Source organism: Pleurodeles waltl, chromosome 2_1 (genome assembly GCF_031143425.1).
Source record: "Pleurodeles waltl isolate 20211129_DDA chromosome 2_1, aPleWal1.hap1.20221129, whole genome shotgun sequence".
Lineage (NCBI taxonomy): Eukaryota > Metazoa > Chordata > Amphibia > Caudata > Salamandridae > Pleurodeles > Pleurodeles waltl.
In genome coordinates, this window is record NC_090438.1 from 567,081,901 (window position 1) to 567,105,560 (window position 23,660).

At 44.1% G+C, this 23,660-nt stretch overlaps 1 protein-coding gene across 2 annotated transcripts in view; it reads right to left on the minus strand.

The window, feature by feature from the left end:
• The window catches only part of TRANK1 (tetratricopeptide repeat and ankyrin repeat containing 1), a 931,136-nt gene that overhangs the window by 301,506 nt on the left and 605,970 nt on the right, over window positions 1-23,660 (minus strand). For both annotated transcript variants that reach the window (XM_069214995.1, XM_069214985.1), the window contains exons 15-17: window positions 22,836-22,973; window positions 3,865-4,008; window positions 3,586-3,742 (exon numbers count right to left, since the gene is read on the minus strand). In XM_069214995.1, coding sequence (XP_069071096.1) covers window positions 3,586-3,742; window positions 3,865-4,008; window positions 22,836-22,973 — 439 coding nt within the window. The remainder of the gene's footprint in view (window positions 1-3,585; window positions 3,743-3,864; window positions 4,009-22,835; window positions 22,974-23,660) is intronic.

Consider the following 23,660-nt stretch of genomic DNA (forward strand, 5'->3'; position numbering starts at 1 on the left):
ACGATGGTGTCTGCGGCTCTGTTGAAAATGTGGTGGGGGTATGAATCCATGGGGGCCCCAGAGTGTTAGGACCTCATTGTTAGCGTATCTTTGGTGGTGAGGGGGGTCCAGGTGGTGATCATAGCTTTGTTGGTGTCGGGTTCTGGTGGAGGGGGTTCTGCACGAAGGCTGTCCTTGCTGAAGCGGTCGTAGATGGTCTTGTTTTTGTGGTGGAAGTAGGTGTTGAGTCTGTCACAGAGGTCCTGTGAGGATGGGTTGTCCGTTGCTTCACTGTTGGGTTGGGTGAACTCCTTAATGATGCTGAAGAGTTCTTTGCTCTTGTGTGCATGTTTTTACTATATTCTATATTGCATCTGAATAAACACATGTATATGTGGATTACATAGAGAATTACTACATATATAGAGAATATAGTAAAAACATGCTGATAGATAAAATATGTTCACTAAATGATGGAATTACTGCGATGATAGCCGCTTAATCAAGGTGTGTCTATCACTGTGTTGAGTTTATATGTTGTACTGTAGTAACCACTCAACTTGGGGTGAGCCTATCACCGCATTGTAGAAGGGAAAGAATGATAGACACTTAATTCAAGGTGTGCCTATCACTGCGTTGTAATATGGTAGCACGCTGTAGATGGGAAATGATGATAATCACTTAATTCAAGCTGTGCCACTCAAATTGGGGTGTGTCGATCACCGTGTTGTAGAAGAGAAAGGATAATGGCCACATAATTTAGTGGGTGTCTATCACCACATTGTACTATGATAGCCACATAAATGTGGGTATGCCTATCATGACATGTAAAAGAAGACAAAGTACTGTATTTACTCACAGTGTACGTCACACTGAGTGTGCCCAACACCGTGCTGTGAATTAGAAAAAAAGCTGCACTCAGGGAACACATCACCACCTCCCCTCACAGTACAAGAGAACTCTTCACAGTAATCAACAAATGCACCAATCCTCCCTCTGAAGCCACCAAACATCCCCTCCATCGCAAGACCTCTGCAACGAACTGGCCACCTTCTTCCACTGCAAGATTAAGGACATCTATGGCAGCTTCCACACACAGAACCCGCCCAGCATCAGAACCTATGACTGACCCAGCAGCCCAGAACCCACCCAAACTGTCCACAGCTGGTCCACTCTCACCACAGAAGAGACTAAAATCATCATGAATAGCATTTACTCCAGAGCTCCCACAGACCTCTTTCCTCCCCACGTCTACAACAGAGCCAGTGCATCCATCACCCCCGAACTCTGCAAAATACTGAATTGCTCTATCAAAACATCCACCTTCCCCGATTATTGGAAACACTCTGAAGTCACCCCTCTCCTGAAGAGAACCACTGCCAACCCACCGGAGTTAAAGAATTTCCAGCCCATCTTACTACTACCCTACCCGGCCAAAGTCCTGGAAAAAAGCCATAAATTCACAGCTGCAACAATTCATCGACAACAACAACTCTCTGGATACCTCCCAGTCTGGCTTCTGCAGCAACCACAGCACGGACAGCTCTTCTTGCAGCCACAGATGACATCCGCAGACTCCTTGATCGGCCACACTGCAGCACTCATAATCCTCGATCTCTCAGCAGCCTTCAACAGGGACTCCCACAGCACCTTATGCACCAGACTCCATGATACAGGAATCAGAGGAAAAGCCTGGCAATGGATTCACTGCTTCCTCACCGGAAGAACACAGAGAGCCAGGCTCCGACCCTTTACATCCAAACTAACAGAAGTCAGCTGCGGAGTCCCTCAGGTAAGCTCCCTGAGCCCATGCTCTTCAACATCTACGTGATCCTGCTTGCAGCTATTGTCAGAGGCCATGGAATGAACATCGTCTCATATGCCGGTGACACACAAGTCATCATATCCCTCACTGAAGACCCAGACAAAGCCAAGAGGAACTTTCAAATCGGAATGAAAGCCGTCACCTCCTGGATGAGGGAGAGCTGCTTCAAGCTCAATTCAGACAAGAACAAGCTCATCATCTTCGGAAACTCCACTTCAGCCTGGGATGAATCCTGGTTATCCAGATCGCTCAGTGTCCTACCTCCTCCGACCGACTACGCCGGCAACCTGGGAATCATCCTTGACTCCTCCCTAACAATGACCCGACAGGTATATGCGGTCACCTCTTCCTGATTGCACACCCTCTGCCAATTCCGCAAAATCTTCAAATGGATCCTGGAGGACTGAAGCAAGATAGTCAGTCACCCACGTCCTAGACACACGCTAGCTCGACTACGGCAACGCACTCTACGCTGGCACCAAGACAAAGAAGACCAGGAAATTACAACTCATCCAAACACCGCCGTCAGTCTCGTCCTGAACCTCCCCCACCAAGAACACATCTCCCAACAGCTGAAACTCCACCACTGGCTCCCGGTGGAGAAGCAAATCAACTTCAAACTACTAATCCACACCTACAAGGCCCTTCACAACATCGGACCGGCCTACCTGAATCATCACATCTCTTCCTATAATCCCACCAGATCCCTCCAACCCACCCAGCAGCCACTAGCCACCATTCCACGCATCCAGAAAACCACTGCCGGAGGAAGATCTTTCATCTACCTTGCAGCCAAGAGCTGGAACAACCTACCCACGCACCTCAGACAAAGCCCATCACTCACCATCTTCATGAAGAACCTCAAGACATGGCTCCTCGAATGATGCCCAAACCCACCACCAGCGCCTTGAGACCCTCATGGGTGAGTAGTTGCGCTTTATAAAAACTGATTGATTGATTGAAATAAGAATCAGTGAGCGTACATGAAAAGTCTTGTTTCCTCAGTTGTTGTCTATGGAAGAATACATATGCTATCCCGACCTGCTAAGATGAGCACCGTCGTCACCGTGTGTTTTCACAGGAATTAGATCTTGAGGCTACAGCAAGTATTGAGACTCAATAGCAGAACAAATAGGATGTCTATGGGAGCAGTTTAACATGTAGAGAGAATGAACGCCACGAGTGCTTTTGAATTGTAGTGGCTCACAGAGTGGCAGTTAATGATGCGTGGCCATGAAGTAAGTTTTATAACAGCACTTTGTCAAAATTTAATTTACAGTACCTTATGATGGACGTGGGATGTTTCTCCTAGGTAATACTCCTATTGAAAAGTAATGTTTTCTCACACACGTAATGCTCGTACATCCTTATGTCTTCTGTAGGCTGATAGTAAAACTAGAGTGAAAGCTGATATAGCTGCAAGGTATAAAATACCCCAAATGTAATATCGCTGTCCATTCTGGAAGTTACTTCGTGATTAATTTAATTCATACAATTTAAGAAATATCCTAGCCACCTCAAGTGCGGGAGATCAACTGACCTTCTTATCCTTCTTTTCTACCACATTCTTTCTATTCATTCTACCTACTAAGTCTTGGCTCATGCAATTTAGACATATAGCAAATGCAAAATGTAATATGTATATGATGCACACATAAATTACAATGTAACATCATGAGAGACTACACCAAAGTAATGGGACAATTCAAGCTTTCGCTTGTTAGGTTTAGCAACCTTAACAAATAACCAATGAATTTAAAAAATGAATGCTCAATGCTTACTTTCATCTTCATCCGTTTTCACAATCTGAATCAAATCTCGTTTCATGAAATACTCGAAAGCTGGAGCTCGTTTTTCTCGGTTTTCATCAAAGATCCACAGATTCACTCTGGCCCTAGTAATGGCCGTATACAATTGCTTCAATTCTCCATTTAGCATCTACGTGAAAAAATATGGTCAATCGTGAAAACAAAACCAGTTATAATAGAGGCATTCATTGTTTAAGTTAAAAAGTTGAACCCCTGTCACAGGAGATAAGCATTTTACGAGACAAATATTACCTTGTGCATTTCTGGATTTAAGGCCAGCGGCCTGCACTGTGGCACTCCAAATTTCTCTATGGGCACTTCAATCAAGGGCTTGCTATCATCACTTGACTGATATGTTGTAACAAAGGATGAAATTATTCTCCATTCCTTGGACGCCTGAAATATAAATACTTAATGAAAATCTAAACTTCAGCTGCAAAGCTGACAGCACTAAACGCAAGGATAACAAAACATTTTTAATTATTTGTGTGCATTTACCCAAAGCCATAAATCATGCAAAGAGGCATATTTTAAATGGTTTTATCATCATTTATTGCAACACAAATAACATAGCTGCAATACATTCCACTCTTTCAAATTCTTGATTACAAATAATGTATTGTAAGGGTCTGTTTCATGGACACTGCTTTATTTGTGAGGTACATTACTTTTTTGTTATTTTTTGCCCCGTTATCCCAACAACCCACCCATCTTTCTATCACCCATGGTGGGGTATAACTCGTATCTATAACGCCCTGTGCCGTTAACCCCATCCTTGGTTTGTGTTTATGTATCTTCTCCAGTAAGGAAGGTCTTGTTTTATGCATACACCTGTTCCTTGGAAAGGGACTGGTCTGCGGTTTCAAGTATTATTTGCCCTTCCTATAGTACCTACTATTTGTATGTCAGGAGTTCGTTTGGTTGTGATGTCTTCCTTCGTTGACCCGGGACTTCGCTTTTTAAAAAAAAAATATCTGAGTATCTGGGTATATCCTAGTTCAGTTTAACTATTAGGTGCGGCTGTGCCTTTGTGCGGCTGTGCCTTTATGCGACTGAGCTAATGCTTCCCACTGTCCCGCTACAGTCCTCTTAATGAGCCTCGGTTTTCTTCTTATTTCTTTTTCCAGGCAATCAGCACTGGGAGATTTCCACTAAATTGCTATTGCTCTCTTGGCTATCAAGAAAGCGAGGTCAATGAATTTTGTAGTAACCCTTTTCTTCTCTGGTCTAGAAAACAGTTCCAACAAACAACTTTCTATGGGATCCAAATCTGGACACCTTTACTGCTACAGAACACCAAATCATATGTCTGATTCCTGCTTGTGTGCGGTGACATCTGGGGGGTCAGGGACTTTTCCTGGGTATATCATTATTAATTTCTGAGGTGTGAGGTAGAATATTGAACTGCATCTATTTGAAGCAAACGTTGTAAGATATCCTGCAGGCTATCCCAGCACTTTGTGCCACTCTTTATTGTGTAGAGCCAGCCATACCGCCATCCCTCAATTATCTCACAATGGCTGAAGTGTTATCACTGTGGGCCCTTGAATAGCTTTGTACAGCCATGTAGTCAATTTCTTGTTGTTCCCCATAGTGTATAGTGTCTATATCACTGCATGCGCCTTAAGCTCTGTTTATACTCCAGCCCACCCTGTCTGCACTGCATGTAAGATTCTGACCCATAATAGGAATGGACCTGCGTGTAACCCAAAACAGTCAACCAACATCTAGAAGCTGTGCAATGTTTTCTCCTCCGATAAGTTTTCTAGTGTACTTCTGCCTGCGTCTTCCCAGTTAGTTAGGTTTTTAGAGATGTGTATGCTGCGTTTTGTGGAGAGATCCTTAAGGAGCAGTGCTGAAGCGTACAGTAGGGTTGGAGGTGTATACATTATAGCATTTTCATGTACCCCAGTGTGGTTCGAACCAAGTGTAAAAGGCCTTTAGGTGGCTGAACGCAGGAGACAGGACTGCATGCAAGGTCACATCCTTATTCTCTGTGTATGTATATCTGGTATTCAGTAAATTATGTCCTGCCAGCGGCAACGCCATCCACTGCAACAGGTAATAACCCTAGAACTTCGGGCTCCCAGGTCACGTCGACTCCTCTGTAGCTTCAACTTAACCAGGGTTTCCTGCCAGCACAGAGTTCCCCATATGAGGTCTCTTAGGGGTATGTCTAGTTCTTGAAAAAAGTCTGCGTGATCTGCAGTGGTTGGTTCACAAAAGAATAAAGGACCATAGGAATCAATAACATTTTTGCTATTGCTATGGAGCCCATTATAGATGATGGTAGCATGAAGCACAAGGCAACCTGGGAGCGCAATGCCCTCTTTAAGTTGCTCTCCAGTAGATCTGCCTCTGTGTGATATATGCTAATCCGTGAATACCAGAATGTATATGGTTCCCATCTGAGCATATTGTTTCCCAGGATTACTTCATTCTGGGTCTGTAACCCTTTAAATGTGAATACGCATGATTTGCCCCAGCTGACTTTCAATCCTAAAACAATACGGAATTTCAAAAAAGTATCTCCTACTAGTTTATTGTCCTCTGTAATATCCCTAATATACAAAAGCATACAGTTTGCATATAAGTAGATGGTATAACTGGACACATCTATCAGGACACCCCTATTGTGTCAGTGAGCCCTTATTTTTGCCATTAGTGGCTCAACTGCTGGGCGCAATATAACAGGCGAGCGGACATACCTGCCTAGCCCCTCTCAAAAATGTATATCCCTGATGTAGGATAGCCCATATTGACAAAGTTTTGGCAAAGCCTGACCCAATTAATAATTTGTCTCCCTATACTGAACATTTCAAGTACCTTTGTCACATACTTCTAGTGAAGTGCTTCGAAGGCTTGTTCAAGATCTAATGCTAGGCAGACTGACGGGGGCCAGTAGTGTGGGGCCTGATCAAGGATCTAATAAAATATGTTCAAGCTTAGAGAGGTAATACACTGCAATATAAACACATTTTAGACAACATGTATCAAGCCACGGAAACTGTCTAGTAATCTGTCAGCTAGTATCTTGCTTAGACTTCTATACTCGGTGTTCACCGCTGATAATGGACGGTAGGACGACTGTGCAAGTGGGTAATATTGGCGTTTTAGTAGTGAGACCATCAGTACTTTGTGTGTGGATGCCGGTAACAGTCTCATTTCACCTGCAGTTTTGCAGAATTATCTATCCAGAGGCTTGCTGTGATTCGTACATTGCATAAAATTCAATTGCCAGTCCACCTGTGCCAGGTGTCTCTTTTCCCTGGCCTAAGGTCATATGGCATTTCTGATCTTAGGCTTTCAGCACCCTTCCTGTTTCCTGGGTCATTTGGGGGAGTTCTACGCTCTTTATGAACTTAGCAAGGACTTCAGCCTGTGGGACTGAATCATAGTACTTCTTGAACACTGTATTGATCTCATCCTGTGTGTGCACCACCTGTCCCATTCCACCATGTATGGCTAGTATCCACATGTTCTATGATTCGGTTTAATCAGCCACGCTAGTAGCTAGCCAGCCCAATCACTTTCTAATGAATCTTCTGTGGGTATGGCATATCAATAACCAAGCGCTCTATTAACTTCACATGGCTTTCCCTAGCTGCCTTCAATTGTTTGTGTCCGCAGGGTGCATTATTACATACTGTATCAGCCCTTGTAAGGAGCCTTCTAACTTTCTTTCAAGTCTACTTCCATTGCTGCACCCGTTCAAGTTCACATCCCCCTGATTACTACTTTAAATGTATCCCATTCTGATAAGGTAAGGGGGCACATTAGCTTCATCTTCCTTAACTAATTAACAATAATTTCCTTCAATGTTTCTTTGAACACAGTGCCCTGTAACCAGGTTGGCTGCAGTTACCACAAAGGGATGGGCTTTAGGTTTGTACCTCAGGTCATTCCTAGCTCTAGTGGATGAAGGTCTAAGAGTGCTTTCACCATACATGCTGCATGGCAAGCACTTGTTTGCAGTTCAGTTGGGCAAAGTATTTGGTTCAGTCAGACATGTAGACCATGTGAGGCTGAATAAAAGGAGTGCTCCTTCCTTTCCATATTTTTACTGCACCTGTGGCCTACCAGTGGCCATTCTTGTAACCAGGTAGCCAGTGCGTTTTTGTTATCTATGACAGGTGTGTTGGTTAGTGGTGGTGTGAATGAACCAGTTCTACATCGAGCACAATGTTATAACCTCCACTTACCACATAGGGAATATCAATCACAGCTGCTCGTTTCTGCAGTACACTTGCTAGAAAATGCAGCTATTATTGTTTGGATCATTCAGGTTGAATAGTACTATGTGGTGGCCATCCAAACGACCCCTAATCAGTACATATCGTCCTTCTATATCCAGGTATACTTTGTAGGCCTCAAAAAATATCCCAGCAATTATCCGTATCGCCATCCATCTAGGGAAAGCTGAGAATGCCATATAAAACAAATGAACTCATCATCTGCATCTCAACGCCTGTCCTTTCTTTGTAGTCAAGTGTGTTTCTTACAGCAAAGCTCTATTTGAATTGTATTTCTTCAGTTGTGCCTGCACACTTCACCTCTTATTTGTTGTCCCCATCCCCTGAATATTCCAGGTCATTATTATGTAAAGGCTAGTTGACCCCACGTTTTGTGTTGGGTTATCGGTTTCTTATGTTTATCACCTTTGTGACTGGCTGCATAAAGAAGCAGTTACTTTCTCTGTACTCATGCATTAGTTTCAACCGATCCTCTATATCCATCCTGGGTGATATGTTCCCTTCCCAGCAGCTCTTGGCCAGGTATATAACTAGCATCTGGCCAAACAACCATAAAACAACCATAATCACTAAAGTAAGTAATAAAAAACTAAACTGGAACTAAAGATCCTTTAGATCCCGCTCCCCTGTATATTTTAGCTCTGGGCTCTGATATAGTGCTTTATTAACTGATATCTAGCCATATACTGCAACATTGGAAACATGCAGTGGTTAAACCTCTATAAAAAAAAACAGGCTAGATGAAACCCTTCTTAGTAATTACAGACCAATTGCTCATCTCCCCATAGCATCCAAAATAATTGAAAAACATGTCAATATTCAAATGACAGGCTATCTCAAAGATCATAAACTTCTCCATCCCACTCAAATGGGCTTCTGACCACAACACAGTACTGAAACAGCCCTTTTAGCCGTCACAGAAGACACCCAACAACGATTAGATTCAGGTGGATACGCAGCTATCATCTTATTAGACCTGAGCGCTGCATTTGATACTGAGGATCATAATATATTACTTCAAAGAATATCACTGGCAGGAATTGAAAGGACCATTTTCAATTGGCTCTCTTCCTTTCTGAGAGATAGGACCTTCCAAGTTCTTGACCATTCATTTTGTTCTAACACGTTCCCCTTCACCTGTGGGGTCCCGCAGGGCTCTCCTCTGAGTCCCACTCTTTTAATATTTATATGTCCCCTCTAGCCAATATCGTGGAATCAGGGGGCTTTTCTTAGTATCCTATACTGACAACACTCAGCTGGTCTTCTCTTTCTCTATAAATGTCAACCTTGAACAGGCTAATTTATCTTCTTGTCGTCTGGATGTGGCCAGATGGATGGCCGACTGTGCACTCAAGCTCAACTACGAGAAATCAGAGGTAATGTTGGTTGGGAACTTCTCTCTCCTCGAGTCCCCGGCCCCTGTTTTGGAAGGATTAAAAGGTCTCCCTCCGACTAAAGAGAACATAAAGAGCTTAGGTTTCTGGTTAGACACCCGCCTCACTATGGAATGCCACCCAAAAAGCTGGCAGTGATCTGTTTTAGCCTGCTAATAACTATCAGGAACATTTTCAAAGTTGTTACCTTTTTGGTCAAAAGACTCATCATTCAGGCCCTTATATTGTCACGCTTAGACTATGGAAATGCTCTCTTCCTGAGTTGTCCCCGCTAAGTAATAAAGAGATTGCAGGTTGTGCAGAATGCTGCTGCTCATTTACTCATGAACAATCCTAGACATCTTTCTGCTAAATCAGCTCTGCCTTCGCTCCACTGGCTTCCAATAGAACAGCGTATTAAATTTAAAGCCATGTGTACGGTACACAAAGCCCTTCATAATAAGGGTCCGGCCTTCCTTAGGTGAATCATAACATTTTATATTCCTCAGAGGGCACTCAGATTATCTACCGCCTCGCTAATTAGCACCCCTAGTGTTAAGAAAGCATTACAGGGAGGCAGATCCTTTGCCTTCAAAGCGGCCAACCTCAGGAACTCTCTCCCTCTGGGACTTCGTCAAGACAAATCGGAACCCTCCTTTCGCAGGAAAATGAAGATGTTATTATTCTCAGTATAGGCACTTCCTAGTTTAGTGTTCAGCTTTAGCTCTGGGAAGCCTTTGGGTAGTCATGCACTCTATAAATGCAGTAAACAAAACTAAGGGGGTTATTCTAACTTTGGAGGAGTGTTAATCCGTCCCAAAAGTGACGGTAAAGTGACGGATATACCACCAGCCGTATTACAAGTTCCATAGGATATAATGGACACGTAATACGGCTGGTGGTAAATCCGTCACTTTTCCGTCACTTTTGGGACGGATTAACACCTCCTCCAAAGTTAGAATAACCCCCTAAGTGACCCTGTGACTAAGACCACCGATGAGCAAGACATTCCTGCAACAGATGCATGTGTAGACGGCTATGGGGTACTATAGCGATACAGGAAGCCATCCTCCCTAAAACATGCATGACTGTTTTTATTGTTATCTGCTGGTTTGGCTGAAAAGGAGGAAATAGGGCCTGAAAATGTTGAACTCTTGTGGAATTAGGATGGGCTAGCCCTATTGTTACCAGAGTATAGGGATGGCATTGTTGTTAGGTTGTGGGTTTTTATAACTCAGTCATCCACGTAGGGAAACATGTATTTTTTGTCTGCAGAGATGGGCAGCTACTACTGCCAGACATCTGGTGAAAACGTATGGTGCAGCTGTGACCTCAAATGGAAGGTCTTTGAATTGGTAGTGTTTCCCGTCCACCATAAACCTGAAACATTTGCACTGGGCTGGGTGGACTGGGATGTGAATGTATGCGTCTGAGATCTAATGTAGTCTATCAATTAATCAACATTTATAAAGCACGGGATCTCAAGGCGCTCTGTTGAAGCAGTGGAATGTCTTGCAGTGACCATGTGAAAACCTTGTGAAAGAATGTTGCACGTTCAGCGGCCTTAGATCTAGGATTTGCCACAGAAAGCCATCTTTTTGGGTATGAGGAAGTACAGAGAGTATATTCCTCTACCTTGGTTCTGGAGAGGGACGGGTTGTATTGCTCCGTTGAGGAGGAGAGCCTGGATCACCTGTTTCACTAATGTTTGTTGTCCTACTGAGAGCTGATGAGTGCGAGGTGGAATGTGGGGAGGTGTGGTAATGAGCGCCAGACAATAACCATATTGAATAATGTCCGAAACCCATTGGTCTGTTGTTATCCGTTGCTAGATGGGTAAAAAAATTGTGTAAGCCCGGCAAGGTGTAATATGATCGGGGTGAGGGGAAGAGGGCAAAGGGAGTCACTGCTTGCTGGTGGTGGCAATACCACGTGGGGAAACACTTTTGCTTCTACCTTTGATGGTGTTTCTTCTATAGGAGACACTACATTAGGGCTTTGTGGGACAATACTGGCTCTGGCCATGCTGGTAGGAGGTGGAGGCTTCTGTGGTGGTGGTCGTTGAGCCTCCACAATAGAAGGAGCAGCAAAAGGAGCTCCTCGATGTAGGGGTCTGAAGAGCTCCCATGGACTTCGCTGTTTGTGTCCTTTTACATTTTTCGGAGGTATCATCGACCTGTGGGGCAAAAAGATGTTCCCTGTCAAAAGGGGAATTAAGAATGTTCTGCTGGACATCAGGCTTGAAGCCAAAAACGTGCAGTCATGTGTGTCTTCGAAGGAGTACACTTGTAGTAATACTCCTGGCTGCTGTGTCCTCAGCGTCCAGTGCACATCTAATGGATGCATTTGGGAATTGTTTTGCCTTCATCAACTAATTTCTGTCCCCTTTTCCTGTGCTTATCTGGGCGATGTTGGATGATTTCCTCCATCTCATCCCAGTGAGTTTGGTCATATAGTGGTAATAAGTCAATTGAACTGGTGATGTGCCATCAGTTTGCAGACTGCGCTGCAACCTATTTACCCGCAGCATCAATTCCCTTGCTTTCCTTATCAGGTGGTGGGGTGTTTGCTGATACTTGGGAATTAACACGCTTTCTAGCACTTGTGACATACTAGTGAGTCAGGTGGTACTTGCCCTCCTATGTATACTGGGTCAGAGGGAAAGACTTTGTACTCTTTATCAACCCTGGGATTGATAACATGTACCCTAACAGGCTCCGTGAAGATTTCTTCTGTATGGTGGAGCATGCCTTTTAACATGGGCAGGTATTTTCTGCCAATGAAAGAGCGTCTCAAACACAAAAATTCTCTTAAAGAGTTTTTTATGTAGTTTTACCCCACGAAAAGTAGCAACCCTCACTATAAACTCCTGGTATGTGGCTGAGTCATCAGGGCATGCTGTGTACAGGTCTGGGTGTGTATCCCCTGGTGGATCTACATTGTATGAGTCCCAGGGTTCAGTGTCTTGGGGAAGATGAAAAGAATCATCTGCAGGGTTAAGGGGGCCAATGTCCAAGGGAGCCCTGAGGGGAGATATCTAATGGCTCTACATCAGAGTGTGGCGAATGAGGCATGTCTGGTAGAGGTGGTGGAGGCAGTTGTGGTAATGGTGGTGGAGATGGTGGTGTTGGAAGCAAAGGGCTGGTGGCCTTGTTCAACTTCTTTTTGGATGGAATGGGTACATCCAAAGTCTCCTGAAATGAGAGTTGCCTCTTGGAAGATGGTGGCTGAGAAGGAGGTGGTTTCGCTAATATCCTCCCAGTTTAAGTCTGAATCTGGACCTGCTGTTGTTTCATGTCTAGTCTCTCTTGCAGTTTGTGGAGAATGGGCTCCAGAGTAGTCTCAGTCTTTTCTGGCACTGCCTTCGAGGGTTTCTGCTCTGATCTGCTCTTTTGTTTTGGTGCCAAAGCGGTCGACGATTGTGTCGACCTGGAGGGAGTGGAGGCCGTAGAAGTTGCTGGCACCAAAGCTTTCGGCTTTGTGTGGTGTGTTGGCGCCGAGCTGGAGGGTTGAGCATTTGAACTTGATTCTCTGAGCCATCCATGGCTGAAAGGTAGAGGTGGTCTGATGGCCTCTTGCTGTAGAGGCATGAGTTTTTTAGTGGATTTGACTTGAGACTGAGAGGCAATGGGGTGGCATACTTACTACGCCAGTCTCCATCGATATGCTGTCTTTTTTTAAAAAAAAGACATTTTATTGAGTTTTGTTGTTGTTCTTAATGATAACACAAAGACAACGGAGCAGATCGTTTAAGTATTGGATAATGTCACAGTTGGTATAGTATTAGTAAATGTCTGACCACATATGCATCTCAACACCTATAATATACAAATCAAAGCAAACTGTATACAAATTGCATCATCAAAACATATGAAAGTGGCATAGCATACGCATCAAAAAACACAACTGTAAATCAATCAAAGCTATGTAGAACCCGCTCCGTTTTCTGGATCCCTACTTAATGAACTATGTAAAAGATGAACTCCCTCTCCCCCTCCCTGTGTCTGCTTCTGTGTATAGGTCCCATTGATGGAATGATGGGATATGTGTGGATAGGAGAATCACCCCAGACTTTGCAGTGACACATCAGAGATTGGAGAAAGTGTGTGCAATCCCTCCCTGTAGTTTGGGTATTTGTAGTCTGAGTGCTCAACCGATTCACACTCTCTTCTATTGCTGCTTGTAGATCAGTGAGCATGGCTGACCATGACTTCAAGTCGTCCTCTAGTTTGTCATGCATATGAACATGGAACATTCCTACCTCTTCTGCACCATCCCACTCCAAGACATCACGCAACCATGTCATAACCGTGGGGGCGTCGATCACAACCGGCCCACAGCAATGCGTCATTTAGTTAGGACAAGGCCCAATTTTAGAATGCGATGACTCAACTGTTTCTTGGGAGGGGATGGGAGCAGGCCTAATAATAACTGATAAGATTCAGACTGCATGTGCCATCCTGTTGCTCTTTTAAGACTACTAAGAACTGTCCGACAATAGTAGGTTAAAAACTGACAGGACCAGACCATTTGTAAAAAGTCTGCTGGCTGAAAGTTACATCATGGACAATTGTTTGGCCAAGTCCCATAGATAGTGTGAAGAGTTACAGGTGTAAGACACGTTAGGTGAACGAAATGATAAAATTGCACTCTTTCATGCATCTTCTCCAATTCTCTGGGTGTGAAGGGTCACTCCAGAGGCTCCTCCCAAAGGGTCTGGATTGGCAGGCTCGTCTCAAAGGGCACAATATAAATGAGTAATCAGACAACGGTCTTGAGCCATTTCTAATATAGTGGTTAATGTGATAGATTTAACCTGCTCCTCTCAGACCTCTTGGGCCGTGTGAGAGATCTTAAGACACTGATATTGCCCCTTCCCCAGAGAAAAGGTAGCCATAGCTGTTCCAGGTATAGGTCTCCCAGGTCTTCACACCCTCCATTCCTCCATCGCTTCACCAACATTGAAACAACAATGCTGAGGAAGGGCTGCATCACCCATATGGGCATTCCTGGAGCATATGTATCCAGACGGAGGACCTGTCATACCACCCTCTCCTAGACTTGCGCTACCAGGCGGATAACGTAGGGCATCTCCCGAGGCACCCCAGTGCCGGACATCAGGAGAACAGGTAGATCCTTGTCTCAATTAGTTTTTCCCAATTATCGGTCTCGTCAAACCAATGGATTGCATGCTGCAGTTGGGCCACCATACAGTAAAGCTCCAAGCATGGGAACTCCAATCCCCCTCTATTCCAGGGTTGTTGCAGGGTGGTAAGCTTAACCTGCCGACGGCCGGTAGTTTATCCACGGGCTCATCAAACATCCGCCCCAAGGGGAACAGTTTAGATTTATCAGAGTTAACCTGAAACCGCGCCAAATGCCTTAGGGAGATTGAGAAGAATAGGAACAGAATAAGTAGGCTAACACAGGTATATCAGCATGTCATCTGCGTACAGGGAGACTATGGGCCTGATTCTAACTTTGGAGGACGGTGTTAAACCGTCCCAAAAGTGGCGGATATACCACCTACCGTATTACGAGTTCCATAGGATATAATGGACTCGTAATACGGTAGGTGGTATATCCGCCACTTTTGGGACGGTTTAACACCGTCCTCCAAAGTTAGAATCAGGCCCTATATGATTGGTCTCTCCCAACCTTATCCCCTATGGTTTAATCACTCGTTGCAGCAACTCTGCCAAGGGTACAACCCTGTCAAGTGCCCCTCTCCAGTTGTATGGGCTCTGAGACCAGTCCCCTAGACCGCAGACAAGCATGTGTGTTCGCATAAAGGAGCCGGATCCCATCAATATCGATACGCTGACTATGGGAAACTCAAATTCGGGATCAGATTCCGAACTGGCGGAGACAGGAAAAAGCCTCTTCTTCAGCAAGTGAAGCATCTTGGTGTTGCTTCTGTACAAAGTCCTGATGTTCAAAGAGATTGGGAGTGTCATTGGACGATCTGCGCTGCATCCCTAGGCAGAGTGCTCAACAATCACAGAGCATTTCTTGGAAAGAAATTGGACTTGGGCAGTCACCCTCCCTGTGGTTTGGGGAGAGACACAGGTTATAGACCTGGTAGGAGTCAGCCCTGGGACATTTTGCATAGCACCGTGGACAGAATCAAAATGGTGTTCATTACATCACTGGGAGGGCATTGGTTCTTAAATGGATTCAGAGACGAAGATGAAAGGCTCCAAAGGTCGAGGCCCTTGATGGGCCACAACAAATCTTCGTCGACTCAACTGTTGCTTGTAGTTCAACTTGCAGATGAGGAAACCCTGATTGATAATACTGACGGCAACAGGAAAGAACCAATCTAGAGATTCAACGACGGTCTTGACTCAGAGCAGTAGCACACACGTCCGAGCCAGACAACAGAGAAAAAAAAACAATCTAGCAATGGCATCGATGCCCATGAGCAGTATTACAGAGAAGGAGGAGTCACTCTAACTCAGGACTTTAAAGACATTCTTCACAGAAAAACAACCTGCAGAGATCAGGACCCAACACTAGATGGCAAGAGCATGTGTACAGCCACACATGCCTCGAACACTTTGTTATTACAATCAAGATTATCTGAACATTTATATCTTGAAGGTGCACAGTAAGTCACTCTTTATCAGTATTTGACCCATCAGCCTGTCCCAAGTCCTTGCTTAGAGGTATACATATTACCTTTTTGAAGGAATAGGTTCTCTCAGTATCTACAGTGTTTTGATCTCGTCGCATATTTGTTTTGTGATCTAAGTGGGGCATGATATATAAAGAATTGTTGGCTCTAACTTCACACACCAACCCCCACAGTCATTGCTCCTTGTTCTTCGTGTGCATATTGCCATACTTCCCCCAGACATCAACATACTCCCTTCACGATCATATACATCTCAAGTTCAGTATTAAGCGTTCTGTTCATCCATTTGTGACCTTTTGTGCTTATCACAAAATGTCCTCAGCCATTTGCACTGTCAAGGTCAAGGCAAGGCAAAAGGCCTACTTGAGTCCATTCAGTCAGTGTTTTCCTCAGATTCATTGTTAGATGGATATTTAGCAGTCTTATGTAGGCTGCTGCTGATTCCAACGTGACCTTGCGACGTACTTGTGCTTGCGACTTGGTGGGATTAATCTTTAATATACTGTATTTGAATCTCCGTGGTCATTTGTTTGTTTCTAAGTAGCACTGTCACTTCTCACTTTGGTTGCCTTTTGCTGGTCTTGCCTGTCATCCTGGTAGTGGTCAATCTGAGCATATGCCCCTTTGAGTTCTTTGAAAAATAAGGAGGGCAAATTTGAGTTCGGGCTCCCTTTATTTTTTTCAAATCTGAAAAGACCTGCAATGCTGAACTGCAGATTTAAGTCTGGAAACAGCATCACTCTAAAATCCCCCTTGACCAGTGGCTCACTTCTTCTGACTTTTTGCATAATGGCATCCCGATCACAGTAGTTCAACATTCTTGCAACAAACGGGCAATGCGGTGCTCCAGAAAGTGGCCTCTCTGCAAGCACTCAAACTTGCTCTACCGTAAATAGTGGTGACAGTACTTGGATGGTCACTGTGATCTCGAGCCATTCTTCTATGTGTAGCGGTGTGTTGCCTCCTTCAACATATTTAGGTAATCCAACTATTTGTAAATTGTCACATCTGGCTCGCCACTTGGTGTCTTTTACAAAGCCTTCCAGGTAGAGAACCTAATCTGTGAGCTCCCTAACTTGCATTGCTATGACTGTGGTTTGCGGAAGCAGGACGGTTTCTTTTTTTTCTTTCCCCCCTCCGCATGGGATGATTCCTGGTGGCCTACCACACTTGGATCCGCTCCGACTCCCACTGACCACGCACGCAACCTAGGATGCATCCTGGACTCCTCACTATCCATGACCCAGCAAGTCAATGCCATCTCCTCCTCCTGCTTCAACACTCTCCGCATGCTCTGAAAGATCTACAAATGGATCCCCACGGAACCAGAAGAACAGTCACCCAAGCCCTCATAAGCAGCAAACTGGACTACGGCAATGCCCTCTATGCAGGAACCAAGGGCAAGCTCCAGAAAAGGCTGCAGCGCATCCGGTACGCCTCCGCCCGCCTCATCCCGGACATCCCCCGCCACTGCCAAATCACAGGCCACCTGAGAGACCTGGACTGGCTCCCCTTCAACAAGAGAATCACCTTCAAACTCCTCAACCACGCTCACAAGGCACTGCACAACACCGGACCAGAATACCTCAACAGACAGCTTTCCTTCCACACCGCGGCAGATCATCCTTGCACCTCACCGCCAAGACCTTGAACACTCTTCCCACCCACCTGTGTCAGAACAAGGACCTCCTTACCTTCAGGAGAATTTTCAAGACTTGGCTGTTCGAACAGTAGCAGTGCCCCCCTCCCCACCTCACCGCCTTGAGACAGTCACGGGTGTGTAGTGTGCTCTACAGATTCCTTGACTGATTTGTGTTGAACCTTTACTTTGAGTTTGCTTTGTGCCAGTTCCTACTGTGCCTTTTTTTGTTCAATGGCTCATATCGATGTTTGTCCACCGCCTTGTTTGGTCCGTCCTGTAGTGGTTTGCCATTTTCAATTACTTGGGGGCTACTATTACAATCCATTTTCAATTCCTTTCCTCTTTCTGTCTGGTGAAGGTCATTGGTGGCCTGTAGTCTGACCTTATTTGCTGTACTTATTTGCCGTACTGAGGTCTTTACCATGAAGCCATGTATTACTGTAGTATGGAAGGACTCTAGACAAGACTGCCTGCCAATCACCAGCATTCCAGGCAGGCATGAGTGGCAATCTCTCAGACATCTGCTTGTCCATAGTGCATGCGCTCTTGGGCAATGAAAGTTCCAGCATTTTTAATAAAGTGAGCAGTTTTTGTCTAGGTATGCCTGCTTCCACAACCGGCTGCACATATCTGCACCTTCTTCTCAGGATTACCTATGTGCCTATCATCCCACTTGTTGGTCTGAAGAGGGATTCTTTGACTCACCATCAAGAGTCTGCACAAGGTCCTCTCGCACTCAAGGGAGGTCACAATTAGTGGTCTTTAGGCCTGGTGGCGTCATCAAATGCTGTCTTTATTATGATGGTACTCATCATTCCCCAGGGTGGGGCTTGTGGTTGCACACGTTATTTGTTTCAAGTGAAAACAAGGAATGGATGTAAGAGTGAGTATGCCTTCTTTTCTTACTCACTGTCACTCTTTTAAGTCCCCCCATGGAGTCCTCTGCAGTGGCTCCTACTCACTGCTCACATTCTCCAATGGGGGAACCTGACGAAGGTGGCACAATGGCTCCCCTTTTCATGTTTCCTCAGCATCTGGAGTTTTGCTAGGTTGCCCCTGTAGCTCTGTAGTTTTATATTGGACGACATCTCTTCATTCCTGCCTTGTTTCTAGACATTCAATGGGCCTTATTATTGCACTATGCAGGATGCCAGTGATCTGATGCATAGGCAGTTAACAGGCTTCTAGGCCTCCTGTTCGAGCTCACAATGGTTCCTTCCTTCCATGGCATTATAGCAAACACCCTCCAGTGCAGTACAGCAGGCCCATGGCCCCTCAGCTCTTTAGCTTTCTCTCTGCCCATGCGGCCTCAGTCAATGCTTCTGTATAGCGGTTCCATTCCCACATGCTACTCACCTCCCACCAAGTCTGTCATCAGGTTATGCTCAAGCCATGATCTCTCGTGCCCAACGTTTGGCCCTGAAACATGTCTAATCTTAGTGTTCAATGACGCTGGGAGTCAGTGCCCACTTCACAGCCTCTCTTGACCTTCAATGGTGAGCAGTCACTGTTGAAAGTATTGTCTGCCTGGTGTAAGGCAACTCACCTGCCTTGTGATAAGGATGTGGTGTGCTAGGAGTGGAGGCTGTGTTTGGTGGTGCTCAGTGCTGAAGACATGTATCCTCTTGGCTTTGAGGCTCCCTGCACTGGACTCGAGAATCCTGCACCATTAAAGGTATCTCTTGGCAATGAACGTCTTCAACCACTTTGAATGAACAGAGCCCTGCCAGATCTTTTTTGTTTGTGGGAGGGAGGAAGAAGGCGGTTTGGTCAAGGCATGGTGCTCTCTGAACCATTACATTCTATGCAGACCAGATGTTTTTTGAGGTTGATACCCTGGGGAAATATCCTCCATGTCTGATTGAAGCCAAAGGTGAAATGCAAGGTCCTCAATGTCAAACCAGAAACCTGAGATGTGATCCTTGTCCTCGGTATGGGTTTCATGGAGAGCCATAGAGAATCATGGTCTCTGAAGGTCTGAGAGAAGACATAAAAGGGTCTACACTCCTTACGGGTTTTTGAGCCACCAGAACAGCCTTCCGTTTTGTTATCGGAGTCTACTAATGGAGCTTCCTCAGCAACAGATGGCAACCTGGTAGTGTCTTGGTCAGTCACCGTGGAATAGTGCATCCACTTTCTTTCCCATCAGCGCCTAATGGTCTTCTTTGAACGGAAGGTGTTGCACACAGAGCAGGTGCTTTCATCATGGTCCCTCACAAGATAGATCCATTTCTGGCGCTACCATAGGAATTTACTATTGCTTGAGGTGTTGAATTTGCCAAACTTTTCCCCACACTCAAGTCATTCTCTTACGATCGTCATAGAGTTCAGTCCTGAAGCATCAATGTCTGTGAATTTATCTTCAATCTCTTGAGACAGCTTGGTGCCCTGGGCCTCTGGTGTAGACGTTTTCTTTTCATTGTGCAGCAGTAAGAGAGCAGTGAAAATGTGCCCAAACCCAATGAGGGCAAAAAACAATTTTGAGGTGGAATTTATGTCCTGGTAAATTGTGGGTCTCAGGAGAGTGTCAAGAGTCACCTCGAACCCTCACCAGCTTCTTCAAAGGACAAAAACATGCAACATCACAGTCCAACACTAGATGGCAGGAATGTGCACAGCATATGATATTTATTCTTGCTTCTAGATTATTCCCCATGCTTCAAAGAACACAGCATTGTTTCAGGGGTTATCTTGTAATTTGGTGCTGCTTAGTGGGAGCCATATGGCAAAAACCTTGCTAAGACATGTACTAGACTAACAAAATACCATGTCAAAGTTGTAGCAATTCATTTTTCACTTCATTTACTTAGTATTTTCCAACTTACATCAACTATTTAACGTACTACATTTCTATTTTATGATGCTTTGAAACTGATTATCAAGATTTAATGTATACACATTCACCTGAGGTGATATTATGCAACCTTACCACTTCCCATTTATTAAGGAAAAATACAACAAAATCAGAAGTAAATAGGTAAACAGGAGACTGATACTGTACAAAAAAATAATATGAATTAGACAGCTAAATTACCAATGAACTCCGTGACTACTCAGAAATATCCTTCCACTAAAAATTGAATGCCCTTTATCAAACATACGTGAGAAGTTGTACAGATGATGGAAAAGCAAACTACTTCAGAGGAGTAGCTATGGACCTTCAAGAAAGCAGGGTTTTTAACGTAGTACGGTTGGCCGAAATTGAAACTTAAAGCATTTAAAGCTTCAGACGAGCCAGCAAAAAGATAAAATTCAAGCAACGTTTGTTCTTTACTTACATGTTCCTTGGAACCAAAGACCCAAACCTAAAGAAAGGTACATTTAGCATTTTTAGGCTCTTGCTGCCCTTCTAAACCTGGAAATTAATCACAGACTTGGGGCCATCAGGGGCTCTGATCTTGGGCAAAAATGTTCAGGGTGCCCCTCCACCTGCTCCTTGTAATGTTCCTATCTTTAGACACCTCCAAAAATAGTTTATAGAGGGTTCTGAGCCCATTGCAAACAAGCAAAATGGGGCCCCACATTTGGATAGTATAAGTCAAAATAGTGGTGCAGTGGACCCCTCAGAGAGCTGAGACCTGGTGACAAAGCTGCAAAACTGACCCCCATCTCCCAGCCATCTCCCAGTCATGACCCAGAGACTGATATCATGAGAGGGCCCTAGCTTTTTATCGGACACACTCAGCTGAACCACCAGCATCCCAGGGCACCTAGGCTCATGTACTCTGGCAATCCTAAAAGGCCTTCAGAGATCCCTGAGCTATATCACAGAGACATTTTGTCTACTTTTAGATTCTCTCAGCTAGCTCTCAAACACCTCTGGTCCACTCTAGACATTCCAGATCAGCTCTTACACCTCCTTGCTAAACTTTCAAAGACTGAAAGACATAGGCTCAGCCAACCTTCAAACACCCATCTGAGCATTGGATAACTCACACCAGTCCCTAAATCTACATTTAAAACACCCCAGCTAGTATCTCAAACTCTGCTTACCTTCATATGCTTCCAGCAGGTCCTCCAAGACCTACTACTGGCACCCTGGCAACATAGTTTATCAATGCATGCCTACTGTTGGACATCTGCTCACCATCAACTATCCACAGATCGTTCTTAGACAAAACTAGAAAAGATAAGCTTGCCTTCAGTAACAGCAGACTAGTGCATAAAAACACTCAAAGATAGTGTTTTTGCCTTTAGACACTCCCAGTTACCCATCGTAAACCCTCAGCACATCATTAGAGACCTCCACATTGTCTTCAATTAGCCACAGCTGTTACCTGAAAACCACTGGCATGCCCTTGGATGCTCTTGTTGTGACCTAAGAAAAGACCAGCATGTCCTCAGAGATTCTCAGCCTACCCTCAGTAATCTCCGGTTGCTCCTATATTACCTTAGCTGGCCCTCAGAAATCATCAGATTGCCTTTGGACACCTCTAGCAGGCCCCCGAAAACCATAACAATGCCTCATGGGCCCATGGATCACAACAAATTAGCAGCCCTCTTTCTCTTTGACTCTCAGATTCTAGCTTTCCATCCACACTTGTTGACTGTATCTGTGTCTTTGAAACTAATCACTGTTCCATTACCTTACAGCTAAATTCACGGTATACAAATACAACATAAACATATATGAACATCCTTAATAGAAACCTGTTGATCCATGTTTTGTCAGCTTATGAGATTATAACACTGTTTATGCTGAATCTCAAAACCCAGAGACACAGGGGCCTTGACATCCATAACAAAATCTGGTGATGTCAGCAGGAGGGAACAGATGCTAATGGAGCAAACACCCAGGCATGCCATTACACACCAGCAGGTTACTGTTGTGCAATCATACAGTTTATCCTTTACAGAGGATAAGGAGACGAAAAGTATACTTTCTAATTTATGATTAAAACCCAAAGGATCAGCAATACTAATTCATTGTCCTTCAAAACTCAGTGAACAGTTTCTTGGCGTTTCATTACCTATATTTGAGTACTAAACAGGAATACTTCCTATCGGGACAATCTTTGCTTTTGTACTAAGAAATTCACAAATGCATTTTTTACATCAAACACAATAAAGAGAAAGAGAAATTCACACTCCTTCTCAAACCGAGCCACCAGTATTGTTTTGCACTGCAACATCATGTCTACCTTGTGTTCATGCAATAAATACATCTACTGATTTAACATTCGTAAAAAGAATGACACAAAAGCACACATGTAGAAATCAACATGATCTTCTTTCAATATGTAATGTATTTTTAAATAATGGTAGAATTTTTAGTAGCCAACTTTGTACTGCATATGTTTGTATGAAAAATCCAATACCTCAGAATCAGTGAAAAAATTGTACAGCAGAACGTCATCAAATTCTAAACCTTTAGCTTCATAAATGGTCAATACAAGAGCCAGGCTAAGTTCCTCTGGAATCTTTTCTTTTGCCATTTCGTTTGCAACCAGTATCACCTACAACAAAAATAATTCACAATAATTATGCGTCAGCAGTATATGTTAACTGTTTCTCCAAGACTAAATAGGTTTAAGTCACTCGAAGAGTGCACAATATTTCTCTTATGTTCCAGATGTCATACTAACATGAAGTAAATAAATATTATAATGCATGTTTATTTTAGTCAGGTTTATTAGGCAGAACTCTAGCTTCCAGAGAACTGCATATAGTTTAAATCCATTTTATTTCTTCAAGTCACCCAGGTAGATGAACTATTTTGTATCAGACAGCTTCCACACCTAACCTTTAGCAACATCTAACTGTGTGAGACTAAAAACCAACACACATTGAGACTTCATGATGCGTTTAATTTTTTTTCTCATAGATAACCAGCAAAATTATTTTGCTCTTGCCCCTCCATCTTAACTATCCTTCTTCACTTGATCTGAGTAGAATATTGTCCCTGGCTCCCATTGGCCATTCATGACTGTACTCAAAACACAAACGGGATGTCTCCAATTACTTGTCTTATATTGTTAATGAAAACGTACAAACTGATAAGTGGATGGATGAACATCACAGAAAGAAAGACTACGACAGTAAAAATATTGAAAACAAATGTCTTTGTATTGCCTGTTAGCATCATCAGTGGGATATAGTTTATAACCCAGGTTTAGCTGGGTGACGGAAATTCTTGCACACGG